Raw genomic sequence first — 14,080 nt, forward strand, 5'->3', positions numbered from 1 at the left:
TTTCTGAAATTGTTTTACTTTTTTAGAAGATTAGAATGCCTTTGTCACTTTTATTAAAGTTGTACTAAGCAGTAACCAGAGTAAGTTACTTATGGAAATAGAGGTTTTTGGTGTAGCCAAATCAATAGAGAACAGCTACATTTTAAAAGAGTCTATCGTAAATGTCTGATAAGGGTTTTAAAACGAAGAATGTAATATTTAAATACAGTGACTAGGAAAGATTTCTGTGCTAGTGTATTGTTACAGAAATGACTAATTAATTGCCTGTCTAATTTTAATAGCTTATTTTTTTAACAACTTTTCTGCATGGGCAGGGACTTAAAACATCTTGTTGCATGAAGTTTTTTGATTGGATGGCATTAAGATTAGTATATCTGTGAGTATATGAATATATATGTGATATATGTGGGATTATGTGTAGTGTTCAACTGACTTTTTTGAGGATGGTGTTTGAGCAGGACTTTGTGGATTTTTGTGATGCTTGCTGTTGCCAGTACTTAAATTTTACTGTACATGTAACTATTCTTTTCAGATTTTTTTAATGCTAGTCAGGACTGCAGTCTTGTATATGCAAAGGCAGCAAAAAACCCCCCAAACCTGGGAGTCTTTCAAGTCTGTTTGCACAAGAAAAACAAAAAACCCCAAACTTATCCAAGGACCAATAGAAAATGTTTGGTATGGACAGGGATGTGCACTACAGAATTCGGATTTCCTGTGTCAGACAAGTTTTTAGCTGCAGTGTTGTTGTTACATAGAAAGTCTTGTTTCTGCCTTTTATCAGTTCTGTAGTGGGTAAGGTCTGGATCTTGTGGACGCCAGCCTAGTTGAATACTTCATTTGCTGTCTAGGCAGGAAGATGTTCCCCAAGAATAAGAGCATAATATGATGTTACACATGTAAACAAAGGATTAGATGTTAACTCTTAATTCCCTGGCTCTCGAGTGTTTTACATTAAAATTTAAACTTTACTGTAGTTCCTTGCATGGGACTTATGCTTCTTTTGGAATTTTTTCTTTTTTAAAAAAAGTCTAGGGAGTAGTAAAGTGCTCCATAATATGTGAAATCCAGCATGATTATGTTGTAGTATGTGTAGCAGTAGTCTAGGTGTTGAGGCTGAATGTGGTAACTTGAGCAGTGCAAGTCACAGATTAAGGATTCCAAATGAAGTTAAGGAAGTGGACCATGGGTAAATGTGTTAATGATGAATCCCTACCAAATTAGACACTACTCAATTTGTTTGAACTCTCATTTCCTGTTCTTAAGGAGAAGCATCTCCAGGAGGACAGGTTTGCTCTAGCTTCTGATTAGACTTCTGAACTTACAGGTTAGGAAAACCCTTTAAGTGTATGTGAAGGGGAAACGAATATGTATTGCTAGCCTTTAAATCAACAAGATCTGTTTTAATTTCTTAAAAACAAACAAAAAAGTAAAAAAAAAAAAAAAACCCACCCTGAAACCCTGACTAACTCTGTGTGTATGAATTAGAATGTACAATATGTCTTATAATTGTTCCAAGTTTGTATTGAATTTTTAAGGACACAAAATTGAGATGTATGTGGAACCTTTTATTTAAAGATATAAATTTTTTACTTGTATAGTATTTTGTTATCTATATAAATAAAAGATTCTACAGACATGCAAAAATGTATATGTATACATGTATAAAGCACATATTCTGAAGACTATATGTAAGTGTAAGGCCAAAGAATTAAAGTGTCTATATGAATGAACATAACCCTTTAATTTTCCCATCAAGCTAAAAATGTATCAACTAACTCATTGTTTTCTTTTACTAGAAATGACTACCCCAAACAAGACACCACCTGGTGCTGATCCAAAGCAGTTAGAGAGGACTGGTACTGTTAGAGAAATAGGCTCACAAGCAGTTTGGTCTCTTTCATCCTGTAAGCCAGGTAAAAGCACAACAAATAATGTAAAAAGCTGAATGTACACTTTTGTTATTAGGATATATAATGGTTTACGTTTTGATAAGAAAACACACATACAGAGTGTAGCAGTAAAACTGCTGGTAGTATAAGGGTAGCCACTTACCGTGGTTTAACCCTGGCCAGCAACCAAGCACCATGCAGCCACTCACTCACTCCCCCCAGCCCCCCCAGCAGGATAGGGGAGAGGATCAGAAGAGTAAAAGTGAAAAAACTAGTGGGTTGAGATACAGTTTAATAGATAAAGCAACAGCTGCACATGCAAGCAGAGCAAAACAAGGAGTTGATTCACTACTTCCCATCAGCAGGCAGGTGTTCAGCCATCTCTAGGAAAGCAGGGCTCCATCATGTGTAATGGTTACGTGGTTACAAACACCATAATGCCCAATGTCCCTCCCTTCCTACTTCTTCCCCCAGCTTTACATACTCGGTATGACGTCCCATGGTATGGAATATCCCTTTGGCTAGTTTGGGTCAGCTGTCCTGGCTGTGTCCCCTCCCAGTTTCCAGTGCCCCTTCAGCCCTCTTGCTGGCAGGGCCCGAGAAACTGAAAAGTCCTTGACTTGGTATAAACATTATCCAGCAACACCCAAAACCATCAGTGTGCTGTCAACATTGTTCTCACACCAAATCTAAAGCACAGCACTGCACCAGCTACTAAGAAGAAAGCTAACTCTGTCCCAGCTGAAACCAGGACACTACTATGAAGGATTTGTGCCTAGTCTATATTTGATGCAATATGAAAGTGGTAATTACATCAGAAATATCCTACAATGAGGAAATATCTCATATTAACAAAACAGATGTTTTACTGATTTTATACTGATTTAGTTTTTTTTACTTGCACAGTGAACAAACACAACCATGTGAGCAGAAACATACCCAGCACTGTGCAATCGTTACTATGCTTTGGCATTTTTCCTGGGTATCGTCAATTTTTGACTTAGAAAAGCCATGCAGCTGGATGACCTAAACATTCTGTCTGAACTTTGTGTGGGCTTGGCTATTATATTGTAGCTCTCTAAATCCTGCAAGTGAAACGGGACTATTGTAAATGGTCTTGAGGTGCAGTTAATGATAGCTTATACCTGCTCAAAATACCTGAAAATCTGTATTCTTACCATCTGAGGTGGTTGAGTTGCTATTTCAGAAATATCTGCTGGGAACTGATCTGGTATCTTGCTGCAGCCTACAGTCAATGATCCCTTTATGCCACCATATTGAGCTCACGTTGAATGGCTTCGGTCTGATGTTCTGGTGTCCTGGAGAAAAATACCATAGTTCAGTTGCTTCAGAGTGAAGACAGTTTTTTGTAGCAGATTAAACTTAAACAGCTGAATTAAAACTGCAGCTAATGTGGGCAAACAAAGGCATGTGATTACTCAAAAGACAAATAATGAGGGAATGGAAAAAAGATTTGGAGTTGTTTCTTCTAATGTGGCAGTATTAACTTTCAGGAATACTGGTTTTTGCATCTATTTCTTGTTCTAGTCACCAACTTGAAAAGGTACAAATATTTCAGGAGAATATTTGAAAAGAAAATTTTGCATTTGGCTAAAATTTTACAATAAACAAATGGTCTCTGATAACAATTTTCCTTTAGTTCAGCAGTTAGATTATAGAATATGTGGAAAAGCTTAACCATTTGGTATTGTTCTTGCAATTAGTATGAATTACTACTTAACCATTTGATATTCCAGGACATGTTGAATGATTTCAAACCCCACAGACTTCAGCAAGAGATAAGAATATAAAGACACTCAAGCAATGAACTTTGACAGATTCCCACATCGCAGTTTTGGTCACAAAACCATAGGCAAAACTCAGCTATCTAGAAATATTTCCTTGTGTTAAAACTGAGGATACATCCTTTGGTTTGTAATAGCTGAAGAAAAGTTGTATCTGTGGTGCCTGCATCACAGAAATGGGATATTCAAGACTATTACATTTTCTTTTTCTTAGGATTTGGAGTGGATCAATTACGAGATGATAATCTAGAAACTTACTGGCAGTCAGATGGATCACAGCCTCATTTGGTGAACATCCAATTTAGGTATTAAAAATTACTCTGTATGGGTTAGGGTGTTCTGTGTAACTTTGTATTTATTACTGTTCACCAATATAGGAATTCTGGAAGTGCAAGGACTCCAGGGTTAATCCTGTTACCCAACTGGTAAGAAGCCAGTTAGATAGTGTTTATAAAAATGAGGATTTCAAATGTTATGGTTACTGAATGCCTAAATAAGGAACAAAAAGGAATGGTTTTATGTATGTAATTTGTAACAGTTTCAGTTACCTTCCTAAGGTGACATTTTTGTCCTGACTTTCTGTCTTTGAGTGTAATTTGAAGGGTAGGTTTGAGAAACCTTTTCTTGTTCTGTTCTGTGTAGGATGCTTTCAGTCTTTTTTCTTTAACCAGACTCTTTAAGGTGAGGTGAGAAGTTTGTCACCTTTTTTTTTTTTTTTTTTTTATTTGCTTTCTGGAGGACTCTTTGGTATAGTAATAGAGCCCATATTTGATAAGCTAAACATGCTTTATCACATGAAAGTTGGCATTTGGCCTTTTGTTGTATTTTGTGTTATACTGACACTTCTGAAGGCAGACAAAGGGGAGCAGGGAAAATCAACTCTGTGTGCATAGCAATGTGGAAAAACACCTAGCTGCTTTAACAGTGGAGTTCTTATAAATCAGTAGACACACTTGTGTTAAGTTTTAGAACATTTCAATCCTTAGGTTTTTGCTAGTTTGTAATAACTATCCTGAATGTTTTCCTGTATGATGCTTACATAGCTTTTTTGCTTCTTGCAGAAGAAAAACAACAGTGAAGACATTATGTATTTATGCAGACTACAAATCTGATGAAAGTTACACTCCAAGCAAAATCTCTGTCAGAGTAGGAAATAATTTTCATAATCTCCAGGAAATCCGGGTAGGTCAATGGTGCTTTGCTTTCTGTCTTAAAATAGTCCTCTCTCATTAGGACATCTGATGTAGTAAAATGGTTTTTGGAGGTAAAATATGACCTTGTGCTTGGAAGGGGGGAAATGCCTGGGTTAATTTTGATACTTGCTTTTAGTTTTTATCTTGCAAATTTACTGGGCTGGTTTCTGTGGTTTTCTTCAGGGTCCATTACCAACATGGTTCTAGAACAGACTTTGATATACCTGTAATGGAATAAAAGACTGAGGTTTTCTAGAACAGGGCTGTTAAAAATGGTTAAACTGATCTTGCTTAAAATATCTGCAAACCCTATGCATTGCATATATCAAAAGGGAAACTTAGCTTTTAAATACTTACGTATTTAGACTTAAGTCAAATTCATGCGTTTTTTATTTTATGAATGGGTTGCTCGCTATTGAGCCTGACTAGGAATCAGAATTTAAAACTACAGGTTTTAATTATGCCTGTGTATGGTGCTTATATGTCTTTGGAGTCTGGATTTCATTTTTGGGAAGCTGCGTGTACTCTTAGTAACTAGTAGCATCTGGTTCAAAGCTTACTTTGACACCCTGGCAAAAAGAAACTGGGACACAAAGCCTAATAATGAGTTATCAGTTATGCAAACGTTGCTTGTTTTCTGCTGGTTAGAGAATCTTCATATAAGTGAGAATCTACTACATATTTGTTAATAATAGTTGACTCTAGCCACTACTGATGGTGAGAGCTAGCAGAATTGCAACACTCGCTTTACCATAATGATCTACAAAGCATGCAAGATACCAATTAAAATGGGTAAGTCTAACATAAGTAAAACATCATTTATGAACACATCTTACCATAATTTACAAGTATTATTTCTAATCTTTTGCAGTGTGGTTTTTTTATACTGGACAGTCACTGAGATGTAGAAATTTTGGAACAGATTCAGTGTTTTTGTTTTTAACAGTGAGGCAAAATCCAGTTTCCATTTCTGTAGATATGACATTTGATGCTAAAGACTTCGAATGGGACATAGATTTGTAGTGTGTTGTGAATGTTTTTATTTACATAAGTGTAATAGTCAAAACAGTATTTTTTTTCATGGTGACACTTCTAGCTAGGAAAAGTTTCTTTGATGGAATAACTGAGATCAGATTTGAGTTCCTGTAACTGTTTAGTTTTGCTAGCCTTTTAGTAAGTGGTAAAAGCAGATTTTAAATAATCCATGATATTTGTAGCTTACCTTGTGAACTACTCATGAGCAGGTATCTTTGCTAATTATGAGTTACAGTAGCCTCATGTTTCAGACTGCTCTTCTCTGAAGCTCAGCAGCTACTGATATATTGGGAGGGTTCAACTTTCCTCCCTTATGGCAGGTGTTACAGTAACAGAAGGCTTAGGATGATGAGGAAAAGGGAGGTGCTAAATAGTGGTTTGAATTTTTACTTTTGGGATTTTTGTTTTCACCTTTTCCAGTGTTTGAAGTCCCAGCAAGAGCAACTAATAAGTAGGTTTTAGATGCAGTGGGAATGGAAAGTGTAATAAACATGTATGCCTCTGTTACATATCTATATACTGTGAATGATCTGTGATCTCTCAGGTGTTGACCTATACTTTATCCTAAATCTTTTTTTTAAATTAAATATTCTTTTGAAAGAAATGATTCATCACATTACTTTGACCTTAATCAGCTGCAAATTCAGTCTTAATCGTAACATAGCAATTTGGGAATTGCACATTTTTTAACAGTAACAGCAGATGATCTTTTCCTTGTTGGGCTGTGGGTGTGTTTTCCGAGTGTCCACTAGATGTCATTGTTGTCTGTAATTAGCAGTTTGATTTTTGTGCTTGTCCATTCTTTCAGTTATCCTTTTATAATAATGTTTAGTGCAGGATTATACATGTAACTGCAATAGCTTAAGTTTCTTATACAGTGGTAAACTTCCACTTTTGAGGATATGTGTCTTGTTAAGGTTCTATAGAAACAATAACTTATAATAATAATAAAATGTATAATAAGCTTATTCTATTCAGTCTTAGGCAGTTTCTCAGGCAGTATTTCTTTGGCTAGTTTCTTGTTAAACACAGGATTTTACACATAATGTACTTAGTTAAAAAGGGCACTTCTAAATTAAACAAGTTGCTAGTATCTTTTATAGTATATTAATATGACTGTAATATGTTGCATGAGAGCAGTCATTCTTATGCATACCACATGCTCATATGCTTTTTTTATTTCAAAACTGAGACGAAATCACGGTCAAGCTGCTTAATGAGATACAATACTTCAGTGCTGTAGAATACTAGTGACTAACTTTGTCACCACTGTGATGTTAAATATGGATATCAATTTTCATATTTCTTAAACCGTTTGATACTTGGGTTGTTACTTAAATTTTTCTTCAATCCTGAAACTTTCTCTTTCCTTCAGCTTCTCTGACACATAGGCAGGTTGTTAAAACAGTGTGAACTGTTATGAGCTCTTCAGAGAAATCTGCTTAATTATACAGTGATTCCATTGGCTTCAGGACTGATTAACTGGGTGGAAAATCCAGCTAAATGATTTTATATTTTTCCATGGATGCTTGCCCAGCTCATAGTGTCTAATGAAAGTTCTGTGATGTGGTTTTTTTTTTTTAATGGTCTAACTTTCAAAATAATGCAATGTGCTGTTAGGCTTGTTTTTATCACTAATATAAGATTAGCTTTAGTTTGTCTAGTATGCAGGCATGTTCTTTTCGGAACGTAAGATGAAATTTTCTGAATAAAAGGTTTGGTGGGTTTTTCCCCCCTCTGAGAAACAAGTCATTTGTACCCCATTAAATGGGTGAGAATAGCTGTCATAATCTGGCAGTATTATTCCCTTGCTCGGCTGAAGGAACTACAGTTAAGAGTGTGCAGTAAGCCGCCTCTTCCAACTTAAATGCCTTTTTATTACAGCTGTCAAGCTTGAAGAGCAGATATTTTCTCATTTCCAGTCTCAGAATTCCCCCACATAATGGTGCAAACAGTCTGGATGGTAGTCCGTAGAGGCACTTCTGGAACAGTATCCAGACTCTTCAGTATGTGATTTAAATTATTACACTTTCTCACAATGTGAAAATAACTTGCCACAAAGGATGTGAGTGAAATCTTGGCTGCAAGAGATCTCTGGTCTCTTCAAATAATGGTCACCAGCTTGTTGCCTTCCAAGACATTTAGGTCATCAGCAGTTCATCTTGTCATGAAAAAATTAAGTGTTGTAATGCTAAGTGCAGATAGGTTTTTGGGTAATAATCACCTAGTAGTTTCAATCGCTTCTGCTGTCAGCCTATAATGTAGGGCCTTTACACAGCAAAGCAAGACACCTGTAAACTCTTGTAAATCCAAAGATGTAGAACTGGCTAACACAAGACATTGGGAAAGTGTGGGTCAGACTTTCTAGAAATAGTTAGTCATTACATTAGTTCACATTGAGAAGCCACTGCTGCTTAATTTCCAAATTAAAGTTGCTTTAAGAGCCAGAACCCCTCCTGAAAGAGACAAAGTTTTCTGCTGTGCCTTGTAGAGGACTCGACAACAGAATGTGGTGTACATGTCTTGGCTGTAACTAGGTAAGATGCAACTAGACAGGTACAATTTCCTTCCTGTCCCAGCAGGAGTTAATTCCTCCAGCATGCTTTTGGATATCTCATGCTTTTTGATTTGGAGTAGGACGTGTTTTTCATTTAGTTGTTTGTGTAGTTCAGAGAAACTGGGAAGCTTTGTCATAGGACCAAACCTTTGCTAGCATGTGGCATTGCTTTTTGTACGTTGTTTTTCAAATTGCTCACAGGTAATAATAATCCACATGGCAGGTAAGATGTATTAAAGTTCAGGCCTAAAAGGAAATGATCAGAAATAACCCACTGAAGGGGGAACGGGAAGCCTCTGGCTGGGAGTGTGTGCTCCCTATGCAGTAAATATGCAGATAGCATCGCGGCTCTGTGTAACCTAGTTAAGCAAGGTGTTTGCTCTTGGCAAGCCATTAAGTCTGAAGCAAGGCTCATGGAACAGGGTAACTCCCCTGGTTAACAACCTTCATAGGCGTGCCATGCTCTACCACTACGCAGGGAAGGATGGCCCTTAGGTAGGAAAAAAGACAGTTGGTCACTGGAGGTCCCGTGTAGTAAACTTTGCATCAGAGTGATACAAAGTATTAAACATTGTTTTGGAAGAGCCCTGCTTTATTTAACTGACTTGCCCAATGCTTTTCTTCTGGAACAAAAGCCTACTTGGCCTTTTCAACAAGACTCTGTTCTGAAGATGACTTTGAAGATTCAGGTGAGAGCCCTTAATACACCTTTCCTGGCAACAGTGTGAGTCCTTTGTTTCAGCTTTTTGTTGTCTTTAGTTGAATTGCTGTCAACTTTGTTTTCAGTTTGTTTTCTAGCCCTTTTGGTCTTGCCTGGTGTTTTGTAACCAGGTACTCCAGAGCTGTGGCAAGCGCAGCATTCTCCCTGGTGGCATGGTGTTGTGGCCAAGCACCACGGACAGGGCCGCTTCTTCACTGTTTTAAGAGATTCTGCACTAGAACAGGGAATTATCAACCAGAGGAATGACAAAACTGGGAAGCCTTTCTGAGAGGAAGTTAAGGAAGTCTGACCCAATTGAATCTTTCTATTCCCGTAATGTCCAGTGATTGTAGCGGAGAGGCTGGACTTTCCTAGATGTTTTCTGAAACTCAGCAGGTGGCAATCTCAACCTGTTTTCTGTATGTGGAGTAAACTTAGATACCGAGGAACAGTTAGGTGCTGACTTGTCACAGGACTGTTGCAAGCTAATGAATCAAGAAAATGTACTGCTTCCGAGTCTCTGATCAGACATCTCTAAGGTGCATTTTAAACTGCTTTCTTCTGAAGATGGAGTACTGAGTTGTTACTGCTTTATTTAGATTCCTGACTAGGCTTCAAGTACTTTGGTTAGAAGCATAGAATAATTTAGGCTGGAAAAGACCTTTAAGATCATGAAGTCCAACCACTAACCCAAGACTGCCAAGTCCACCACTAAACCATGTCCCTAAGCACTTCATCTAGATGGTTGTTTTGAATGCTTCCAGGGATGGTGATTCCACCACTTCCCTGGGCAGCCTGTTCCAATACTTGACCATCCTTTCAGTGAAGAAATTTTTCCTAATATTCAATTGAAACCTCCCCTGGTGCAATTTGAGGAAATAATGCTGATGTTTTCTTCCATATAAGGAAAGATGCATTTCTGACCCGTAATTATTGCTTGGGTTCAGAATGTCAATTAAAAATATTGTCTGCTTTCTGCAAAGTACACTTGATACTAAGAAAAGACTGAGTAAGCTTTAGTTTTATAGAATTTCAAACCGTATTCTGTCTTATCTGTGTCCGGGATGTTCTGCAGATTAGGTCATCTCATAAGCTTGTTCATTTTGATTGTTACCTTGCTGCTATGCTAGTTGCGTATGGATTTAATTCATCAGGATGTAGATGGTACCTCTTCCTTACGTAAAAAATTTACCAGTACTGGAAATCTGCAAACCAGGGGAGTAGAATGATCTGCTGGTATTGGTTAGTTACTAAGCCTTGTGTTTGATGTCAAGGGTAGTAGTCAAGTTTAGGAAGCAGGGTGATTTCCATTTGATGTAGATTTGTACTCCACATTTCCACTTCCAGAAGAGAGGATATTTTGTGAGTCACCAGCTGGGGTCTTCATATGAACCTCTCTCTACAAAAGAAAGGCTAATTAAATGGCATAGCATCACTGTTCCATGCTATCGTCATCATCAGGGTAGATGATATGACCTGCTCATTGTTCTTATGCTTATGGAAATCAACTAATACATGCTTGGAACTGTGGAAATTATGAACAGGATTGCAGTTTTCCTGGTTTTTGTACCCTGGAATGAAAATACATTGGAATGGAGCTTACTATGCAGTTGTGAGAAATGCAGTTGTTGAAATAGGCTTTTGTGCATATGAGTTACATGTATACAAATAGAGATCCGTATTAGATTCAGAAGAATTCTGAAGAGTGGAAGATTATTTTGGTCCACACATCATAAAATTGTTACGCATTATCTTACTTTGCTGTGAAATGCTGCTTTAAAGAGAAATAAACATGTCTTCTGTTGGGTCTTAGAGGAAAAAAAAGAGGAAAATTAAACATTTTTTTTTTATGCTGTGGTATGTGTTGTATGTAGAAAAATATTCTTGTTTTGTATCCCAGCATTCAAAAACAATTCTATGAAGGAACCTTTTCTTGCCACAGAGGGACTCAATTAGGCAAGGGTACATTAAAGAGGCCCTGTATTTTTAATTCTGTCAGTCTGACTTTACCTTCTGAAGCCGAGGAAAAGCCATGTAAAAGAAAGTGGCAACAGCTCCATGGAAGGCAGGAACTTGATGAAGTACAGAGCTTTCCTCAAGGGAACTCAAGTACATGGAGGCTAGGAACTGATTGAAGCACAAAATTTTACATGTATGTGAAAGCCTTGCCTGGAATTATAACCTTTTTCATGATTGTTCAATCTAAGTTCCACTGTGGAAAAGGAATTAGAAAACGTGTATGATTTTCCACGTAAAGTGAAAGAGCTTTCCTCTCCACTGCCAATGAGAAAAAGACAAAATAATTTAATAATCAAATTGACTCTACCTTATGTTATGCTGTGTAATACCTGTTTTGTGTAGGGAGTGTTTGGTTACGTCATTTCACCTCTTCTCTCTGCATGAAGTTCTAGTAGGTGGATTTGAAGAGATTTATCTTTTACTTCTATCAAATATTTTTCTGGTATGGATGGCTAAAAGCTTCAGATAAAAAAAGCGCACATTATCAATGCAGGGAAACTGTCATCCAATATGATGAAAGAATTTTTCATAAACTTTAATACAAGCCTCCAGTAGTGTATTCTAATAATACTATCAACAAATTCTGGTCCTTTCTCTGGCAGACAGGAGCAGGTTGCAGATAGTGCTCTGTGTGGGAGAAGGAGAGTGCCAAATAATTGAACTGTTGATATTGGTGCTTTTTTCAGAAATTAGGGTTAGTATTGTGGCCTTACAACAAGTAAAAATTGGTATGGGAAACCAAAAATTTAAACAAGTGTATTTTCCAACACTTTTGAAGCATGTAGGATGATAATACTGTTGTAGAATGGTAATAATATTAGTCATCTTGTAGAAAGGTTAAGTGATTTGTTTGTCTGTGCAGATTGCCTATGGTATTGAACCAATATGTCAAGTCAAAGCCCACTTTGGGCTGTGTCCAGTTTATACCTAACTGACTGAAACCTGTAATTGTGATGTTCATTGGTACCAGATTGTGAATGTTTTGACATTCTTGTTCTGAGTGAGTTCTTTCTATAATTGCCTGGTTTGCACTGGTAAAATTTCAGTCTACCTAAAAAAAAAAAAAAATATTCCACAAAGCCAAGGTAAAGCATCGTACACACTTTTATATATAAAAGTTCCTACTTCAGTTAAGCCAAAATAAAGCACTCCCCCTTCCAGTCCCTAAAACCTGTTGTTCCTGTTTGTTCATCAGTTTGTTATACTAACTCAACTTTTCTTGGTAACGCTATTTGTTGTCAGTGGTGCTTTAATATTGATTAAAATAGATTGATTAAAATAGCTATTAGAGATTTAATATACTGTGTATACTTCTGTGTTGTTCACCAGGTTTATTAATTTGTGGAATCCATATTTCCTCATTGATTATCTCTTGATTGTCTCCTATACTACAGACTGCCCAGATGGTTTCAGTTGGCTTTGGGTATTCTACAGATACTGCAAAAAACAAAAAGTGGTAGAATACAGCCATGAAAGATTGCTGGTTTTCCATGATAGTTTCTTACCTTCTTTATATCCCAGAAGAATTTGTTCATGAAGACTTGAGTAATGAAGAGCCGTGTACTTATAGACTAGCACCTTTACCAATCCTAACTAGTAAAAAGGAAGAATCTCTTCTTTGCAAGAATACTTTGTATGAAGGGTGAAGTGAGTTACATATATGTGTTAATGAAAGGTCTGTGAAACAAGGGTCTGTCACTTCTCTTTGCACATTTTGTCAGTGGCATGGCTGTGCTGCTGACCTACAAAAAATCTAGCAAGTGCTGTGGAATAGTCCTCTTTTTTTTTTTTTTAACCAATAACTGCGGCTGATTTCCAACACCCCCTTCTGGCTTTTGTGAAAGCATTTTATGTTGCCTTTAACCCTTAGTGCTACATATAGCATGTCTTTGTTTCTTTTAAACTGTAGCTCTTTCTTTTTAATGCCCGGATAGATCAGAGATGCTGATCTCTCTCTTTGATATCATTACCAAACTTTTGGAGCTCCTAGAGGGATCAGTCAAATGTCTGTGTTCTTTAGCTCCTAGAAATTGGTCCAAATATGTATATTTAGGTACAATAAATCATATATATTTAAAACGGTAGCGCCCCCCACCTGCCTTTCACTCCCTGAAATTCAAGTTGTAATCAAATTTACATGCTATCAGGCTGAGGGAAGAAAAGCATCTTTTTCTTTTACATGCCCAAAATGTAGTGAAAATCCCTGTGGACAGTCGTGTTTACAAGGGTAACTGTCTGCATTCAATTGTGGGTTATAAAAGTGCTTGCTTGAATAAATACACTGAGCTATCAGACAGAACAACCAATAGTTGGGTGGACTAATTGACCTTGTCAGTAGAATAGAAACACTTGCAAATAAAATTCCCATTGCCAGCAAAGTTGCAACTGGAAACCCCTGAAGAAACTGTGTATATCCTCTAACTATTGTGGAATGCAATGATTCAAGCAGCAGACATTGGTAAAGCAGACAGCTTTACTTTGGCTTTGTGGAATATATTTTTTTTTTTTTAGGTAGACTGAAATTTTACCAGTGCAAACCAGGCAATTATAGAAAGAACTAACTCAGAACAAGAATGTCAAAACATTCACAATCTGGGTGGGGGGTGGGGTAGTAGTGGGGAATAATTAACTAAGAAAGTTTTATATACAAGCATTTTTCAGTGATCTTTTTTTGTGGTGTGAGGCTACATGCGTTCACCAAATCATCAAGCAGTTCACTTCCCACATTGAGTTATGTTTTCTAACAATTGCTATTACTTTTACCATATCTCAGGTCCCCTTGTATTACTTGTTTTGCTGGTGTGTTTTTATTATAATGTACTCCTTTCAGAAAAGGCAAAGATGTTTGGCTAATAACTACAGCATGTTGTAATGAGGGTGGA

The 14,080-nt window shown here is 37.0% G+C and overlaps 1 protein-coding gene across 5 annotated transcripts in view; it reads left to right on the plus strand.

Annotated features, from left to right (window-relative positions):
• ANAPC10 (anaphase promoting complex subunit 10) overlaps positions 1–14,080 on the plus strand; it is a 39,870-nt gene that overhangs the window by 5,735 nt on the left and 20,055 nt on the right. For all 5 annotated transcript variants that reach the window (XR_008825926.1, XR_008825927.1, XM_056362254.1 and 2 more), the window contains exons 2-4: positions 1,797–1,913; positions 3,909–3,999; positions 4,756–4,876. Coding sequence is in view for 3 of the 5 variants with exons in the window: in XM_056362254.1 (XP_056218229.1) it covers positions 1,799–1,913; positions 3,909–3,999; positions 4,756–4,876 (327 nt within the window). In the remaining 2 variants the exon portion in view is untranslated. The remainder of the gene's footprint in view (positions 1–1,796; positions 1,914–3,908; positions 4,000–4,755; positions 4,877–14,080) is intronic.

Source organism: Falco biarmicus, chromosome 1 (assembly GCF_023638135.1).
Source record: "Falco biarmicus isolate bFalBia1 chromosome 1, bFalBia1.pri, whole genome shotgun sequence".
NCBI classification, from domain to species: domain Eukaryota; kingdom Metazoa; phylum Chordata; class Aves; order Falconiformes; family Falconidae; genus Falco; species Falco biarmicus.